This window comes from Tenrec ecaudatus, chromosome X (genome assembly GCF_050624435.1).
Source record: "Tenrec ecaudatus isolate mTenEca1 chromosome X, mTenEca1.hap1, whole genome shotgun sequence".
Classification (NCBI taxonomy): Eukaryota; Metazoa; Chordata; class Mammalia; order Afrosoricida; family Tenrecidae; genus Tenrec; species Tenrec ecaudatus.
The window spans coordinates 166,954,053-166,972,755 of record NC_134548.1 but is presented as its reverse complement, the minus strand read 5'-3'; the positions used below and the strand labels follow the sequence as shown (position 1 = coordinate 166,972,755).

Here is an 18,703-nt window from a genome sequence, read left to right as displayed (position 1 = left end):
TCTGGGGGCAGCTGTGACCCTCAGCGCTGCGCCTGCCGCCAGGACAGTACTCATTAACCTCCGCGTGGGCTGAGTCATGCCCATAATGCCGGCCGCTGGACGCGGCCCCGGCTGGCCTTCAAAGGGCCGAGGGCCCAGCCAGGAGGCCTGGCAGCCCACTTGTCCCACCGCTGGCCAGCTGCTGCTGCTTCAGGGGTGGCCTGGCAGGAGCAGGATCCGTCCTGCTAGGCTGGCAGCCCAAGGTTGCCAGAGGAAGCAGAAGTGGCTGGGCTCAGGCAGGCGGCTGGCCCGGGGCAGCCCCACAGGCCTTCCTGCTTCTCTATTTCCGTGGCCTGTCGGGGCCAGGCCTGGCCCCAGCCCCTCTCCCTACCCCGGCCTCCAGCCATCCGCACCTCATGGCCCCCATAGAAGGCGATCTCCTCCGAGTTGGCCACTACACGGGAGTGCATGTAGCGCAGTTCCCCCTTGCGTCGTGCTTCCTCAGCCACCAGCTCCCCGAACTTGGGTGAGAAAGCCCTCAGCACGTTGGCAGTAAGGAATACCACGAGGCCAGCGATGGCTGAGGGCCAGGCTGCGCTGGCACCGTGTGAGCGTGCAGCGCGGAGAAGGGTGTAGGAGGTCACGGCCACGTCCAGCAGCGGCTTGGTCAGGTTGGAGTAGAGGTGGGCTACCGAGGCAGCGAAGGTCACCACATCCTCTGTCAGGGACTGGTCAGGGTTGCGCAGCCGCCCGTCCATGTTGCTGACTCGGTAGTAGGTTTGCTGAGAAAAGTAGAGGCTGTAGGCATGGGCCACCAGTCTGCTGCGGAAGGCCAGGGCCAGCTGGCCCTCCAGGTAGCGGATGGCACTGTTGACGAAGGTGGCTGGGAGGGCGATGAGGAGCCATTGCAAGAGCTGCCAGCCGAAGGCGTGTGGATCCTTGCGGACGATACAGCGGGCCAGGCGGCCGTCCAGGCGGGCCACATAGACGGACAGGAAAGTCCGGCTGACCAGCGCTGCTGAGTGCAGCGCCAGCAGCCCAGTCTCCCGGCACAACAGCCTGGGGAAGATGAGGCGCAGGAGCCACAGGAGCCGCTGCAGGAACGCCCGGTTCAAGCTGGCCTTGGCTGAGGTCGTGAGGGCCTCTGGTTGGGGGTCCCCCGCTGGCCCTGGGGAGCCCCTGGCTAGAGCCAGGCACTGCCGCGCCAGAGGGTAGAGTTTGTGGGCGCCATAGGCGGCGAGGGCCAGGACCACGGCTGTGCGCTTCAGCGTAGTGGCCCTCGAGGGCCTGGCAGTGGAGAGCACCGGCATGTCACCTGGGTGGCCCCTGCACGACGGGGACTACTGCCTGAAGCAGCAGTCGAGGCAGGAGGCTGGAAGGCCTTGCAGTGGTTACTCGGCCTGCTGCTTCAGGCAACTGGAGTGCGGTTAGAGTCCCTGCTGGGTGGGCTCAGGCCCCTCAGGGTCTCGAGGCCTCTGCTGGGAGCTGAGCAGAGGACTTGGGCTCCTCTCCACGCAAGACCCCTAGCCCCTGCGTCAGGGAGGGCGCCTCTTCCCGCCACCTCCTCCTACCCCAGTGGAGCCCCCTCCTGGGGTACCAGGCGCGTCCGTCCGCTCCACAGCCTGGCTGAAGCGACAGTGACTCCGCCACCAGCCCATAATCCCCACCCACACCCACCCCTCCCCAGGGGCGAGTCGGGGAAGGGGCGGAGGCAGAGGCGGGGCGGGAGGCGGAGGCCGAGCGCCCCACCCCGTTCTCGCCTCACAAGTGGCTCCGCCCCCTCCCAACCACCGAGCTTTGGAGGATCTCGCGGACCAGACGGGCAGAGCGGCCTGCGCCTTCGCGTCAAGGCCCCGTCTTGCGCGCCCGCCGCGGCTGGCTGCCAGTCCCGTCATCCCTGGCGCCCAGCCCCCAGGGGCGGGGTGAGAATTGACCGTGAGGCGGAGGTCCGCCGGGGCTTGGCGGCGGTTGGTGGGCGGGCAGGGAGGGGCGTGGCCGTGGCCGGCTTCCGGCTTCCGGCTGCAGGGGAAGGGGCGGGGCCTGTAGCTGTGGTGGGAGAGTTTGGCGGAGGTGCCTGTTTCTCTGAGGTGCGTGTTCGGCGTTTGTGAGGAACTTGGTGAACGGTGCGCAACGGCGGCCGCCTTGGGGCCCTGGGCCGGGGTGCGGGGGACCGGGCTGAGGGACTTGGCGGGTGGAGAATGCGAACCCTCAGGGGAGCCGGCGGGGGGCGAGGGTGAGGGGCCGGCGAGCGGGGCGAGGCCCTGAGGCGGCGGGGAGGGCGCGGCCCGGCCCCGTGGGGAGCCCCCTGACCAGCGCGTCAGCCGTGGGAGCGACCGGGGTTACCGCTCCCGTTGCCGAGAGGGCGGGGGGTGGGCCGCCTCTGGCTGCCAGGAAAACTGGTACTTCTTGAACTTTCTCCGGATGGGGCCCCTGAGGGTTCTGGGGCTCCCGGCCTCGCCCCTAAGCCCCACCTCGCGCCCTCTAGGAGTCGCTCTTGTGGTCTCCTTGGCGGCGCTAGCCGAGTTGGCTTGGCCTCGGACCGGGCGCTCACGCCTGCTTGTGTCTGTCTGTCTGTCTGTCTGTCTGTCTGTCTGTCTGTCTGTCTGTCTGTCTGTGTGTGTGTGTGTGTGTGTGCGCGCGTGTGTGTGTGCGCGCGCGCGCGTGTGCCTGCAGGAGACAGCGACAATCAAGGCCGCGCAGCCACGATGAGTCTGCAGTGGACCGCCGTGGCCACCTTCCTGTACGCCGAGGTCTTCGTCGTGCTGCTGCTCTGCATCCCCTTCATCCCCCCGAAAAGGTCAGGTTGCACAGTGGGTAGGCCCAGGGTTGGGGGGTGACCAAGCTGATACCCGGTCCTGCTGAAAGCACCACTGGTTTGCTCTGCTGCATTTTCACCTCTGGCTGAGTTTCTTCCCTGCACACCCTGCATCCTGCCCTTTAGCATGCCCCCAAGGAAAGATCCCCCCCCTACATACACCCCTCAACTCAGGCTCTGGCCCTCCCTCCCCTGCAGTCCCTGGACTGCAGTCTGCAGGGACGGCTATGGGCGCCGGCAGGCTTGCAGCACCCACTCACGCTGCTGCAGGTTTGGTGACTTCTGGCCTTACTAGCGTTGCTTCACAAACGTTACTCAGTCTGTGAAGGGTGAAGCCGGGTTCTCTTCCCATGAGGCTAGGGAAAGTGCACTCGGAAAGCATTTCTCTTCATGCCTGATAAGAGAACATGTGATCTGTGCTGACACCTCTTCTCCCCCCACCCCCCCAGGCCATTTCTCCTCCCTCCTTGTGCTTGTAGTGGGGAGCCTGGGCTACTGGCAGCTGGAGGTGTACCAGAGGCTCACCCGCATCTTGCAGCAGGCAGTCTGGGAAACTGGCAGATAGACTACCTCCCAAAGGAGACAGGAAGGAGTCCTGGTAGTATAGTAGTTGCATGTTGCCCTGTGCTCTCATAGGCCAGCAGTTCTAAACCACCAGCCCTCTCCAAGGGAGGAAGACAGTGTTTTTTACTCTCATAAACAGAGTCTTAGGAATTCACAGGGCAGTTCTCCCCTGCTCTATAAATAAGGTTGCTGTCTGTCAGCATCGACTCGATAGCAGTTGAGAGGATCTTGGGGAGAAGGGGTGAGCTGGAAGGCACTTAGAGCGACAGGCAAGCCCAGTGCCACATTGGATCCTGAGTCCCATAGACTATTTGAAAATTAGCCACAGTTAGAAACTTTGGCTCTGATCTGGAAAGGGTTGCTCACTTTCTATATCTGCTCGATGTTTTTGAAAGGTTCTTAACCTTTCAGAGGGCCATACTGAATATTAATGGGTAAAAGTGGTGGGTTGGACTCATTTCTCAATCCCAGGGGAGTGGGTGTATAGATAAAGGACAAAGGATGATTGATTAGTCATGTCAAAAAAACACCCTAAGGAAATAAGGAGCATGTGACAAAAGATTTTGAATACCTTGAAAAGAAATATGGGAAGGTAATTGCCTTTCTCAGCAACTATCTTTGTTTAAGAATGTGGTTTTCCAGTAATTTTGACACATGGACAATCATTTTTAAAAATTTTGTTACTTCTCTTGACCCCAAGATCTAGCCTGCTGCTATCTAGTTAACTCTCACTACTATTGACTCCCCCGGGACTGAGTAGAGCTATAGGAAGTGGCTGGTAGGTTCGAATGGCTGCCTTTGGGGTAACCTGATTTGCCAGCAGGGTCTTACACCAGAGAGATTCCCTTGGCTTCGCTGGTGCCCTCCCCCTTCCCGTGCCCAATCCAGCCTCAGGCCATTTTGTCTCCTGCACAGGTGGCAGAAGATCTTCAAGTCACGCCTGGTGGAGTTGGTAGTGACCTACGGCAACACCTTCTTTGTGGTTCTCATTGTTATTCTCGTACTTCTGCTTGTGGGTGAGTGAGCTGGGCCTGAGACCCTGACCCTTGCCCGTGACTTGTGCCATGGGAGAGTTCCCTGCAGTAGACCGGTTGTGTCACTCTGTGTCTAGGTGACTATCACAGTTTGCAGGGCCCCTTTAGAAGTGGGTGGAGCTTAGACCCAGCCCCCTTCATCTTGGGATGGCCCCCCTCATCTTAGGATGCCCCCCCTCACAGGCCCATGAACGTGATCAGATAACCGATCACCTGTCACTTCCACAGTAGCACTCTGCTCTCCCTCCATGCCTGACCTAGGCTCTGGTGGATGGGGGGATGGGAAGCCCTGCCACTTGTTTTCAGTAGGAGGAGGAGAGAGACCCCAGGTCTCTCAGGCAGGTCATTCAGGGTCCTTCTGGCTCTCTAGTTCTGTAACCTCTGCGCTGAGTATACCCCTAGGTGCTTGGAAGCTGAGCTGGTTCAGGGATGGGAGGGGTTGGCAGGTGACCATTTGAAGATGAGGGGTTCGAGAGAGGCTGGCTGCAGGTCTACTGGCAGGCTTGCCTTGCTGTGGGGTCAGTGCGACAGGCCCTTGCTTGAGAACACCGCAGCTCTGTAGGGGCTGGGCTGCCATCCAGGAACAGGTCCAAGGGCTTACCTCCCCACGATCTCCAGCTGAGCCTGGCCAAGGGAGTGTGCACAACTCCACTCTCCAACAGCAGCCTTTGGCACTGCCCTTCTGCTGTCTCAGCCTGTCCAATCTGTTCAGGCAGGGCTGCCTCAGAACTGGCCAGGTGTGGCCGACCAGCACCCAGGCACAGAGGATGGGTGCCAGCTGCCTGCATGCCTCCCGGAGCGCTAGAAGAGGCTCTGTGGACTTGCTCTCTTCCCAGTTGAGGTTCTCTCTGAGCCAGAAATGGGTGGGGCTTATGCGTAGCATCCCTAGGGCTGCGTGCCATGAGAAACCAGACAGCAGAGCTCTTGGATTGAGTGGGATTTAGCTCTTGGGGTGAGGGCCAGAATTGGGGAGAGGACGATTTACTCACTTTCCCTATCCTCTTCAGGAGATCCTGTGAGGACCTTTGAAGTTGCCGACAGTTATGAGGGTGGGGGGCGAGGTTGTCACTGGTTCTCTGCCCTGGGGTTCGGGGTACTGTTGGGGAGCAGTGTGCGCCAGTTGGGCATTAGGTGACCCTGGTGAAAGCTCTAGTCATGGCTGGCTAGGGTCTTTGGTGGGAAAGACCTGGGGCAGAACTGACCCTGAGGATGGATGATGGGGCCAGGGGTACCCTGTTGTGCTACGTGCCTAGGTCTCCACTTATGTCCCCTGGTCCACTTGTACCATCGGCCCAAAATGTCCTTAAAGCACGTTGCTGTCAAGTTGATTCCAATTTGTAGTGCTTTTGGACAGAGTGATGCTGCCTCCCGGGATTTCCCGGGCATCCTCCCACACCAAGCACCAGGCTTTTGATTCATATTTCCAGGTGGTCCTCCAGGGAACCAGCTTCCTGAGTGCATGTGACAGAATAAAACTTTATTTAATCCTCTTTTTCTGATTAGAGAAATAATGTACCCTTATTTTCTTGAATTCTGAAACTTGGAACCTTGGACCAGCTGCTATGGAGTCAGTTCCCAGCTCCTGGTGCGCTGTGCTCCATGATGATTTTTTCAGTGACCGCATTTCTGGAAGTAAACCCAGGCCTGTCTTATGCACCTGTGGGCGAACCCAAGCCACCTCCTTGCAGTCAGCAGCTAGCTGTTCACTGGTTACACCCCTGAGGGTTCCCACACTTTTTGAGTGGCCACAGGCATCTTCTATGCTGCCATTTCAATTCTGAAGTCGCCACACAATGCTTTGTGCTGTGTCGTCTGCATTCCCAGTGTCTTGGACACCTTTTTCACCTCATTTGAATTCCTGTCAGATTCTTTGAGCTGGTGACACCATCACCAATGCCCCCCTCTATTGATCCTCTGCTGACAATGTACATTGTACAGCTGTTGGTCCCATGACATAGGCTCACCCTCAGCCCCCATGGAGATCAGCCAAAAAACCAAGCAGCCCAATCATTCCAGCAGTCACAGCTCAGGTACACAGCCCCCTTCCCTCCAACCCAGCATTAGCAGGGGGAAGTAGGGATGCCATTTCCACAGTCAGGACCCCCCACCTGGAGCCATACACTCGATGGACTCTTGGGAGCCCAGGCTCCCTCCCTTGGTAGAGCAGCTGTGCCCAGCACTATGATCAGTCTGGGAAGCTCTCTGCTCTTGAGGAACTTGGGGTAGAAGGTTGAGCCCCCTGTACAGCAGGAAACTCCTGGGGAACATGCCTGTGGCACCTCTCCTCCTAGGTCTCTGGTGTGCTTGTCCTGAGAATGACTATGAGTGCCTTTTGTGATCACGAGACAAGATCTTCAGCAGATCTAGAGTCTTGGTTGGCATGTTCCTTGCCTGGGGGTTGGGGAGCTCCTCAGCAGCCATTCCCAGGGCTGGGGACCTGGTTTCTCTGAGTTGGAACTGGAGGCAAGCTCCTCTCTCACTGCACAGATGCTGGCCGGGAGATCTGGAAGTATGACGACGTGACGGAGAAGGTGAACCTCCAGAACAACCCTGGCGCCATGGAGCATTTCCACATGAAGCTGTTCCGTGCTCAGAGGAACCTCTACATCGCTGGCTTCGCCTTGCTGCTGTCCTTGTAAGCGCTGCCTGGGGCTCTTCCTGTGGCTTAGGGGCCTTCAGACAGGGGCGCTCTCCCAGTTAGGGGAGCTTCACCATTTCCCAGCGGGCAACGTTCCAAGGGGGTGGGGATGAGCTGAGACTCAGGACCTGGGATGTGATTGTGTGGCCACTTGCACTGTTTGTCCATGGATTTCTTCCTCTAGAGTGATCCGGTCCCAATTCTGTAACAGTTTGGTGATGAACATCTTTTAGTTCTCAGTGTTACTGCCCCTTATGTAAGTCCTGACGTTGAACATCTGTGAGGGATGCCGTTGTTAAACATCATGCAAGGGATCAGATGTGTAAACACTGCAGGCATGAGTGAAGTTTTCCATCACTCAGAGTCATTGTAAGTCAGGCTGGGAGAGGTTAATGTCTGGGGGCCTGACCTAAGTGAGCCCAGCCAGACAAACCATTGGCTGCTGGTGGTTGGTGAGACCAAGGGCCAGGGCCACCCTGTGGTCCTGATGGCTGCTTCTTGTTCCATAGCAGGGTTCAGACCCTTGGCTCGTTTGTTCTCCAGCTGTTAACTGGTTGGCTGATCAGTTGCCACACAGCCAAGGCCAAAGATTTGCAAAAATTCTGAGAAGGGGCTTTCTCGGGGGCTCAATGGTAAAAGTTGTTCAATGTTATCAGGCTAGACTCCTTACTTGGTAGTGTGCCCAGAGAGCAAAACGTTCAGCGCTTCCAGGACGTGCCCACTCTTGACCCTGGGTGCAACCTTCCTGTCTGAGGGTTGGGTTTTCTGGCTTAGTTGCTCGGGTATACCTGGATTCTCAGTGGAAGCTGAACCAGGCCAGGTGGGAACATTGCTGGAGGAGGCAAGGCCCTAGAGAAGGACTCAGAAGCATGTCAGCTGAAAACTTCTAGAAGCTGGTAAATGATGAGCCTGGGGACATTCAGATATCAAGGTTTCAGGAAGTGTCCCAAAGAGGTCAATGGAAAGGGCTGGCTGCCACCTGGGGGTGGAGGGGAGGGGGACACTCTGCACCCAGCTTCTCATTCTTGGAGGCAGGAGGCTCTTGTCTCACTGGCTCTCGTGTTTTCATCTCTCAGTGGGGAGGGACCCAGGATCCAATCTGAGCCTGTAGGTGGGTCCTGCCTCCGCTTATCGTCACTCAGTCATTGTCAGTTGGGGATGACTAGTGGCATTTTATGTCTGGGGTCCTCACCATGACATCTATAATTCAGAGTGGTACCACAAAGTCACAAAATAGAGGCTGGTGAGGTAACACTGGTCACTGTGGCCCAGTCAAGGTAACACATATATGCCAGTGGAGTGGGCAGGGGGGTGGGGGGCACCGGAAACCAGGAGGGAAGGAGAGCACAGTGAGCCTCTCGTCAGGTGTTGGGGACTAAAACCTGCCTGCCAGTGCTCTCTGTCAAGGAAGGTGGGAGGAGCGGCAAGCAACCCAGGGTGGGAAGACTGCCCCAGGGAGAGTGGGAGAGAGGCTGAAAAGTCACAACAGCCATGTTCTAGAACAGTGGTTCTCAACCCTGGGTCGTTCGACCCCTCAGGGTGGCCTGATTCATCACAGTAGCAAAATGACAGTGATGAAGTAGCAACGAAAATAACTTTATGGTTGCAGGGTCACCACAACATGAGGAACTATATTAAAGGGTTGTGGCATTAGGAAGGTTGAGAACCACTGTTGTAGAAGGAGTTGCTTGGAAGTGAGTGGCATCCTTTGCGATTGCTATGTGATGCCACTTTAATCTCTGTGCTCTAAGACCAGTGGATTCAGGTGCATGAGAGAGCTGGGGCGAAGTTTTTCAGCCAAGTGTTTGCCCATTTGGGTGGTTTTCTTGTGGATGAGAGGCTAAATGTTGGGCAGGTGTAGCCCCAAATCACATGAGGGACTGTGTTCAGAGGCACAGCACAGCTCAGGCTTGTGTCAAGGGGCTGCAGAGGCTGGCCAGCCCTGGCAGCCTGCTCAGTGCTGCCATCTGAAGGCTGAGTGAGCCTCTCCATGAGGGTGTGAAGACCTGCGTAGGACCACCGAGCCAGTGGCAGTGTGTAGGTATAGGAACCTCTGGGGAGATTGCCCAGGTGCCTGCAAACTGCTGCTTTTGGCTGAGAGCATATTGCTGCTCTGGTGCTGCTGCCCTCCCCACTCCTGGTGCTGCTGCCCTCCCCACTCCCTTCTCCTTCTAGCAGGCTGCCTCCTAGCCGGTCCTTGTGTCACCCTGGGGCCTGTTCCCAGTATACAGCACTCACGGAAGCTGAGTGCGCGGGCGACCCGGCAGTGTGGATTTTAAATGGACGTGCAACAGAGCCACCACTGTGGGCCTATAGTACTGGGGCTGCTGCCCGGAGTCAAGTCCTGCTCTGCCGCCACCACCATGGGGTAGAATGGCCAGCAGTTACCTCTATGGCCTCTCAGGTGGCCTTAAATACAGGCACCCCTCATTTCTAGTGACGCCATTCCTACAGCGACACAGGCACTTATTCTAGCCAGTGCACTGCCCTCTCAATGCTGATCCTGCCTTCTGTGCTGTCCATGTCTGCTAGCCTGCCTTCCGTTTGACACGCCTGGTGTCCTGACGGCATTCATTTATAAATGCATACAATGAGAAGTGGTTGCATTTATGTGCTCATGTGCATGAAATTGTTGAGGCAGCCATGATCCCTCACCTCTCTGTCCATATGTGAGAACACAGTAGGGCCCAGGACCCTGTATGCAAACCAGGGCCTTGCCCCAGAAAGAGACAAGAATTGGGGAGGGGGTTGTTCTAGAAGAGGGAGCCTAGGAGATGCACAAATTGCTGCGCCCCCAGGACCTAGGTCTCCTATGCCTTTATTGCTGGGGCTGCTCCAGTCACAGTGGCTGAGCCCCTAGGAGCTTCTTTTCTTTTCCTCAGCATGGTCCTAGCCACGGAAGCTTCTCTTCCCAGCTCAGCACCAGACAACCACAACCCATCTGGGAACTGAGGAAGCACTTTAAAAATATAATTGCCGTCTGATGACAAGAGGAAGGCCCAAAGCGCTCTAGCCTGGAGTATCAGAGGAGGGTTTCTGTACTTGGGTGACCTTGATCACCCTATAGGTCATCTTAGTGGCTTTCCCAGTGACTCCAGGTGTTTGCAGGAGCAAGTGCCATGCATCTGGGGCTTCTAGTTGTGCTGCACTGCCCCTTCAGTTGTGATTTTTTTCTTTTAATCATTGACAGTAGACGGGTGGAGTCCTGGACCCTCCAACCCCTCACCATGGCCTGGGGGCTAGCCTGTACTGTAGAAGCTGCAATTCACAAGGCCCCTGGAGTCTTCTGCCTAGACAAGAGTTCATCCAGGCCTGGGCACCTGGCCCTGTCTGTGCCCTGTTCCTTGCCCTTGTCTGGGGGCTGGGAGGGGTTTCCAGGAACTGAGCTGTTCCTACCCTCCTAGCCCCTCCTTTGGGCTGTGTGTTCTGGAGAAGTGTAGAGACCTGCTGGTGCAAATGGGAGAGCTTGAAACCCCAGCTGTGACTTCAAGCTATTCTCCCTCGGCTCGACTCTTAACTGCATGGGTGAATAGTCTGCTCCACCATGAGCTCTAGTTGAAACCAGTAAGAATCGTAGAACCCTCTTTCCATAAAACCCCAACATTTTCTAGCACTCAATTTCTTGGCCCGGCCCAAACAGTCCCTAATAAGAACTTTCAGACCCTGAGTCACTAACCAGACCTGCTGTGTGGGGCCTTTACAAATGGAGGAGAGAAGCCAAAAGACACTGAGAAGCCCATGGGGCTTCTCGGGCCAAGCCTAGACTCGTGCCTACTTCTGGTTCTTGTAGTCAAGCCCCAGAAGGCTTCAGTTGGTAGAAACTGTTTGGACAGGGTGGCTCTGCTGCAAGGCTTCCCTCCTCAGTGCTACTGATCTGGCTTTGGATAGAAGGGGCTCTGGTGGTGCTATGGGTTGGGCGTTGGACCACTAACCATGAGGTCAGCACTTCAAACCCACAGGTCTTCTGCAGAAGAAAGCCGAGGGTATCTGCTCTCGGGTCCCTGTGAGTTGACATGGGCTTGGTACCTTCTTGTGTTGTAACCCTAGTTCCTCTGTCCTGACCTCTGGGAGGACATAGCCGCCCCTGCTGATGGTGCAAGCTGTGCGAAAGTTACCTTCTCTTCATTCCCTTTCTGAAAACTGGGGTGTTCTCTTGGAGGACAATGACGACTGCAGTCACATGCTCAGCTGCTAAGCCACTGCCCATCAGTTCCCAAGAGGATTGATCCCTAGAAGTCCCACCCACTGCCCCCGAGGTACTGCCAAGTGCCAGCTACCCCCTAGGGCAGAATGGAATTGCTCCCTCAGTTGCAGAGACTGTTGGTTTGGGAGCAGGTTTGCCACGAGTTTGAACGGCTAGCCACCTTCTTGTTAGCAGCCTAGTGCTTCACCCATGGCACCACCAGTCTCCTCCTCTGGGTCTGGCACATCCGTGTCTTTTCCAGGCATTGGGAGGCCTCAGTAGACCTGTGGTAGCTCCTGTCCCGCTTTCTGGTTTCATGACTGGCTGGGAGCCTCCTGGGCGTGTGTTCATGGCAGGAATTAGTTGAGTGAGAGGCCGTGGGGGTGGGGGGGCAGCCGGCTGTCGTATTTGCAGGCTAACTGCCCCTGCCTTTACCTATCTGGCTGGGCCAGGTGCAATATGTGTGTTTAATAGCATTTCTTTGCCCACAGTGGGATGGAGCAGGGACCAGGTCAAAGGTCACAGATATGTGAGGTGCTGGCAGCTTTGCTGGGGTTGTGGCTCACCACAGCGCTCAGGAGACATTCTGGAACGTCTTCAAGCCTCAAGGGACCTGAGATACAGGAGGAGCTGCTGGGGGCAGGGAGCACAGCCTTTCAAGGAAAAGAGGGATGGGGGTCCCTTGAGCTAGGAGCATAGTGCCATCTTGTCATATCATGTCTGTGAACTGATTCATTCCAGACCCTGTTCTTCTCTCCCCCCCTCCCAGCTATACTGACTCATAGTCTGCATGTCACAAGATAGATCCCGGGTGCTGCTTTACATAAGAACCGGTTCACAGTCCTGAATCATACCCTCACATGCGCATGCGTATATGTGGGTGTGGTGGTTGTTCATTTTGTAAGGCTTTCTTTAGTCACACAGATAATGTTTAATTGTGCTACCCTTGGACCCAGGCTGATGACCCCTCTGCTACCTGCCTGCCTGTGGGATTTGAGGGGATTGTTGTCTCAGCTGTGGTTCTAAAGCAGGGCGCCCAGAGCCTGGGGCTTTTTGTTACTGCTTGCTTACCCCCTCCCATCCCTGGGGGCCTACCCAGGGTAGAGGCTGAAATGGTTCTGATCGGTTGGAGGAAGCACCCCTACCCCCAAAGACCAGTCTCCATGGCTATGTGACCCTGAGCTGGGAAGAGTCACCTGACGTCCCCCAAGAACCCTCAGAAATCTGGCTTCCGCTCCCGCCATTCTTCAGGGCTGCTAATACCAGGTGTCCTATGTACACAGGAAGCCATGTTTCAGGGTTGCAGTTGGGGGCTTTGAGTAACGTCCTGTCAGAAAGCATTGCCTATGTAGCCAAGGGTGGGCCAGTTTACCCATTCAGCCTTGAGGAAGCCGGCGCAGGGCAGAGAAAGTGGTTGTCAGACCCCAGAACTCTCTTCCTCACTCCCTATGATCAAGCCTCGGCACACTTCCGTCTGTGAGAAGCAGAGACCCTAGGGCTCCCTTTGCCCAAAGGGCAGAGGGCTGGGCGTTCTCTCTGGGTTGCAGTCTAGTGGTGTCTCATTGCTGGGTGGTCAATGTTAAGCAGCCCTGGCTGGCCCCAGACACCGCCTCCTGTGCCCTAGCCTGTAGCTGCCTTCCTTGTCCTCAGGAGACTGCGTGGTGGCTTGGGGATGGTTTCTATGTTGTTAGTCCTGGGCTCTCTCATAAGAAGTTCCAGCAGAGGCAAGAACCAGCGCCTCTCCTAGTTGTTGTAAGCCGAGAGCCTCAACAGGTGGCACTGTGGCTCTGAGGCCCAGGCCCACAGGCCTCCCCTGTCCCTCTCCCTCCCCCTACCTTAACCCCAGGAAGCAGCCTGGTTAGTGTTCAACCCCTAGAATATCTGAGGAAAATCTGGCAGGCCCCTCCCACCCACTCTCTCCCCACTTCCTTCTGAGTGCAATGGCTCCCTGCTGCCCTGAGCGAGGGAAGGGGCTGAGAAAAGGGCTGTGCAAGGGTAGCTGGCCCTACTGTGCTGGGTCCTCCAGTCTCCAGCCTTTCTAGAAGCATGCCACACTGCAAAAAAAAAAGATGCTGGAGGGCTCTCCATAACAGGAGGCTGAGTGGGGAATCAGGAGGGGACGAGAGAACCCATTTGGACACGGTCCCCAGAGAGTCTTTGGGTCTAAATGTCTGGGCTAAAATGAGATCAACGGGAAGGCCATGTGAGAACAGGAGGAGACAGAGCAGAGGTAGAGAGGCCTGGCAGTGACTGATTTATTGGCATCAGGAGAGGAGAGGCGGTGAGAAGGTAGCTTTCTACTCTCAAGATCCAGTACTGACTAGCTGTGGCCACCCTAGGCGTCCTGGGGAGCATATAGGTGCCTGTGTGGGGAGACACTCTGTGCAGGTAGTCTTCTGCCACTCTGTCTTCTGCCACCCATTGAGGTGGGGTTGAGGGCAGTGGAGAGGAGGCAGTGAATGTTGGGGTCGGCTTTTTAGTGTCCACAGACCTGACTGTAACCCTCCCTCAGCCTGGGATGCCCCAGAGAGGATAGGTTGGGTTTTCCCAAGGACATGGCAGGGGGTGGGTATCTATTGGGTGGGGTGTGTGGGCTCTGTCCTACAGGGCCCTTGTTGCCTATAGCTGACCTCCATGGGGAGGTGTCATCCATGGTCCTGCCAGCCCTAGCCAGCTGGGTCCTGGTGGTGTCCACTAGGTGACACCCCATAGCTGGTGCCCAGTTCTACTGGTGCCCAGCCCAAGGTAGTGGGCCGGTGCCACAGCTTTGGCGCGCAGCCCCTGGACCTGTGCTGGGCCTGTGGGCTTGTCACACTTGACATGCCCAGTGACTTCCAGCCATGATGGTGTGAGTCAGGCTGGCTCCTTCCCTGGCTTCTGGGGCAGCTGGTCCTTCCTTCCACCTCCAGGGGGGCAGCCCAGTGAGGGTCAGGCCTGGTGGGCAGGCTGAGCTAGGCAGGAAACCTGAGCCTTAGGCCACAAGGTTCCCGGACACTAATTTTAGCAAGCACATGTCACTGGAAACTGCCCTCTCCTGCCAGGAGTCAAGTGCCTGGCTGGGCCCATGCTGCTGGGGTCTGGGGCCTCGCCCCATCTCAGTGATGGAGCAGCTTCACCAGGACCCTGGGACTGAGGGCCGGGCCAGTAGCAGTGTGGGCCTAGTGCTGTCCTTGGCCCTTCTCAGGGAGCCTGAGTGGCAGGTATGGGTGGGCAGACCCTGTAGGAGGGCCTGGGTCACTGAGGGTGCACCACCCGGCCTCCTCTCAGCCTGAATGAAGGGGTTGGCTCTCTTCTTTCATGTGCACCCCCTGGAGCTGGTTCTGGTTGACTTGAGACTCCTCTCAAGCTGCCATCTTTTTCTAGCCTCTGGCTCCTTGACTGAGCCAGGCTGCTCTCAAGGATTGAAGGGAGGGCATCCCGCCTCTTCTTGCCAGCTGCCATCATGGAGGATGGAGTGGGCCAGTCCCTCTGCTGGGGGTCCAACCTCTGCTCCCAGTTGCCACCTGGCTGCCTCTGCTGGACATCAGGTGGCCTTGGCCATGTGAAAAGTGGCTGGCTGCCTGGGGCAGTGTGTGCAGAAAGGAGCAGAGCAGCCCTTGGTTCCTCCTGGGGAATGTGAAGGTATCCCCCTAACCTTAGCTCTGAATGTGACTTATTCCCTGTGGCCCACCTCTCAGCTCCTCTGAGAGGTGGCTCTGGGGTAGCTGGGGCATCCGGTTGCTGGTTGAGAAATGCTGGCATCTGGCATGAAGGAGTTGAGAGGCCCCACTTTGGGAGACTGCCAGCTTGAGTCCCTGTCAGAGACCCCTTCCCTGGGCCCAGAGAGGAGTGGATGCCAACCAGCCCCCATCTTTGTCCTCTGCAGCCTGCTTCGACGCCTGGTGACTCTCATCTCCCAGCAGGCCACCCTGCTGGCCTCCAATGAAGCCTTTAAAAAGCAGGCAGAGAGCGCCAGTGAGGCGGCCAAGAAGTACATGGAGGAGAACGAGCAGCTGAAAAAGGTGCGGCTCCTGGCCTGCCCCAGCCCACCATGGTGGATGGACTGGGGACCCAGGGTAGAGGGAGAGTAGCAAGCAAGCCTGTGGGGGATGGTGTCTGGGCCAGTGGTGACTCAGGCACTTGCTCCTGAGGTCAGGATGGAGTGGGGCCTGCTGAGGAATGCTGGGTGCAGGGAGATGACTGAGGCAGATAGGACATGCGACTTTGAACGCCAGCAGGTGGTCCAGCTGGCCCTGCCCTGCCTTTCCCCTGGGCAGGCAGCCCAGCCCTGGCCTTTGATGGGTGGCTTAGAAGAAGCAGTGGGCCAGTTCTGTGCTGACATTTGGGGAGGGGGGAGGGAAGGGAAGGTCTGGAACTGGGCCTTCCCTCTTGAGTAATCCGGGCCCTTGGCTCTTTTCCTAGGAAGCTGGTGTTGATGGAGGCAAGTTGCGCCTTGGGGAAGCTGAGGTGAAGGTGGAGGAAGAGAATAAGAACCTGAAGGCTGAGCTGAAGAAGCTGAGGGAGGAGCTGGCCAACAGCAAGCAAAGTGAGCAGCTCTCCCCCACAGCTGGCACTTCCCCCTTGTGCCAAAGGATTTGTCTTCACGTTTCTTTCTTCGTCCTCCCCCCCCTTCCACCCCAGGCCGTGTGGAGTGGCAATCGGCCTGAGTGGAGCTGGGTGGGAACACAAATCTCACAGCCCATCACTTTAGGCATGGGCCAGCCACATATGGGGTGGGGGTGTCAGGGAGCAGGTGGCCCATTGGGCAGGAGGAGCTCGTGGCTGAGCATTTTGCTTTTTATTTTTTTTGCATTTTGCTTTTTAAATGGAAAACAGCTTGGGAATGGGGGAGACTCCTAGCGTGTCTTGGGGAGAGCCACCTGCTTTCCTCTAAGGTCAGACTGAAAGTCTCCATCTGGCTTAATGCCATCCCATTTTTTTAGGTGGGGTGGGAGGCTCAGGGTGGGTACAGAGGTAGGCCCCTGCTCTCTAACCTGCCGTGTCCTCCTTTCACCTGTTTGCCTGGGCTGCAGAGCTGGAGAAGGCGGAGAATGAGGCCCTGGCCATGCGGAAGCAGTCAGAGGGCCTGACCAAGGAGTATGACCGCCTGCTGGAGGAGCATGCCAGGCTGCAGGTCAGGGGGCACCCGGCTCATCTTCCTTGCAGAAGGGCAGCGCTTTGAGGAGCTGAGATGGTGGCCTTGTGGTCCTCTCAGGGAGAGGTGATGGTGGGGAGGGGGGAGCCTGCCCACCCCACACTGTCATGTGCCTCCCCTCCAAATCTGAGCAAGAGGGGCAGCTTCCTTGGGAGCCACTAAAGATGTGAAGCTGGGGAAATGCCACTCTTAGATGGGTGGGACTTCAGTGCTCCTGGGAGTTGTTGGGGAGGTGCCTTTCCATGGGTTAAACTAGCCAGAAGACCCCCTGACTGAACAAGGGGCCCAAGCAAGAGAGAGGGAGACTGGGCAGGGGAGCAAGCTCCCGTGGGGTCAGGGGTGGGGGGATGGTCTCACCCTGGCACCTTGGCTGGAGGTGGAAGTCCACCTTGCCAACCTATTGCTCTCTGTCCCCTCCAGGTGGCGGTTGATGGGCCCAGCGACAAGAAGGAGGAGTGAGGACAGTCGCTCCTCAGCAGTCCCCAGCCTGCACGCATGCACTCACCTCACCTTGTCCCATTACTTCTCTTCCCTGGCCTCTGTCCCTCCAGCACCCGACAGGGGTCTGCTTTCCACCCAGGTCTGGGTGGCTCGGGCAGGGGCTACTTTCTAGCTGTTGAGGCCCCTCCCTTGTTCTCTGTGGGTGGGGCAATAAAGGTTGCTGTATGACTGCTTCTGATCCCCCACTTGCTGAGGCCCGAAACTGTCCTGTCTCTGGAACTCTGCACCCGCCTACTGAGGCCTGGGTCCTGGCAGCCCAGGGTGTGTCGGCCTGCCAGTCTTCAGGGGGTTGGCAGCTGGAACTGGGGACCAGTCATCCAGGTGAGCTGGCAGGGGTTTGGGTGGCAGGTGCCAGCTCCAAGTTTCTGTTCTTCACTTTTGGGACAGAGAGAACTTGGCAGAGTGCCACCAGTCATTCCTGGCCTCACCCTCTCTTAAAGGTTACAGGATGACCTCTGATTAATGTGAATCCAAGAGACAGCTTGCCCTTGGCCATGACCGTAACCATGACCTGTTCCAGCCCCCAGAAGTAGACTAGGCATTAAGAGTCACTCTAGGGTGAGTCACCTCCTCAGCCACCCCTGGAGCTGCGCCAGGTTGTATCAGGGACCCAAGCTGAGGATGGAATTGCCCCCGGGTATTGGCCTTGACCGAGGCGGGGTGTCCACCAGCCTTGCCCTGGGCCTGGCCGCTCCCTTGCTACCTGCCTGTTGCTATGCAGAAGCCTCCAGGAAGCGGCCACGCCACTGAGGCCACCCTGAGCCTCTAAAGGCGAAAGTCCAATCCTGCCTCGTCAACAGCAGGCCCACCGCCCCCCTCCTGAGTGCCCGTCTGTGCCAGGCCTTGCAGGGGGTAGGGTGTGTGTGTGTGTGCGCGTGCGTGCGCGCGCGCGCCTCCTCAGGTGAGACTGAGCTGTGGGAATGTCCTGCTCACCTGTTCTCAGGCTGCCTGCTTCCTGTGGGCCCTGGCTTTCTCCTGCCACACCCCTAGTCTTCATCAAGGGTGGGGACCTCAGTCCTGCTGAGCAAGGGACAATTGGTTGGAGGATGGGCTAGAGGTAGGGCTCTGGGGCAGCAGGAAAAGATGGGTGGGGGAGAGGCAGAGGTATGGGGGAGAGGCCAAGGTACAGTGAGAAGGAAATAAGTAATCTTGGAGATAAGACTTTGATGGATGGGCACGAGGGCCTCCTAGGCCTCCACGAAGCCACATTCCATGCTAGATCTGCCCACCTCCTATAGGTCCACATCCTACCACCATCCCACTTGCTTGGTGGCACCCAAAATGCACTGCCAAAACCAGCTAGCCTCCACAGGCCATCTGACCTGACCTTGGAAGCATCCAGCCCATGGAGGGTTCCTTCCTGATGAGGACAGGCCCTCCACAGCCTGGCACACACTCCTAGTCCGTCTATGGGGAACTCCTGGTTCCCGTCTCAAGCTGCCAGCAGACACCTCCACTTAAATTACTCCTACACAACTGGCCATGTTAGGTTCCCCACTGTCCTCTACTGTCTTCAACAGAGCCCTCACCCCACTGATTGCACACCTGAGCCCAGAACCACCTTTCCGGCTGGGTGTGGTGTTGCCACCTCGCTGGCCTCTGACCTGAAGTGCTGCCAACCAGCACCTCACCTTCAGACCTTTTCAGTGAATCATCCTTTGTGAAATGTCAACTCTCAACACCACTCTCCTTTCTGTCCCCCCTCTTTTGCTTGGTTTCATACCAATCTGCCCAACTGTCAGCTCCATGTTCCCCTCATCTCCCTCCCGTGCCCACCCTGCCAGAGGCCAGGCCCCACTGGGGGAAGGTCCCCTGCACCATTCTCTCCCCCAGGGAAGCTGAGGCAGAAGCAAGA

At 57.4% G+C, this 18,703-nt stretch overlaps 2 protein-coding genes across 5 annotated transcripts in view; one reads left to right on the top strand and one right to left on the bottom strand.

Annotated features, from left to right (window-relative positions):
* The window catches only part of ABCD1 (ATP binding cassette subfamily D member 1), a 31,482-nt gene extending 29,858 nt beyond the window's left edge, over positions 1-1,624 (bottom strand). For both annotated transcript variants that reach the window (XM_075538626.1, XM_075538627.1), the window contains exon 1: positions 393-1,624. In XM_075538626.1, coding sequence (XP_075394741.1) covers positions 393-1,289 — 897 coding nt within the window. In that variant the 5' untranslated portion in view covers positions 1,290-1,624. The remainder of the gene's footprint in view (positions 1-392) is intronic.
* Positions 1,625-1,905: 281 nt separating this feature from the next.
* Positions 1,906-17,021, top strand: BCAP31 (B cell receptor associated protein 31). 3 transcript variants are annotated; one of them, XM_075538984.1, is made up of 8 exons: positions 1,906-1,925; positions 2,653-2,776; positions 4,274-4,374; positions 6,880-7,027; positions 15,079-15,214; positions 15,615-15,738; positions 16,226-16,326; positions 16,768-17,021. In XM_075538984.1, exons 2-8 carry the CDS (start codon positions 2,685-2,687, stop codon positions 16,804-16,806), a joined length of 741 nt encoding a protein of 246 aa, XP_075395099.1. In that variant the 5' UTR covers positions 1,906-1,925; positions 2,653-2,684; the 3' UTR covers positions 16,807-17,021. The 3 variants fall into 3 exon arrangements, with proteins under 3 accessions (XP_075395099.1, XP_075395096.1, XP_075395097.1); XM_075538981.1 differs by lacking the exon at positions 1,906-1,925 and adding an exon at positions 1,991-2,066; XM_075538982.1 differs by lacking the exon at positions 1,906-1,925 and adding an exon at positions 2,010-2,102.
* The last annotated feature ends 1,682 nt before the right edge of the window (positions 17,022-18,703 follow it).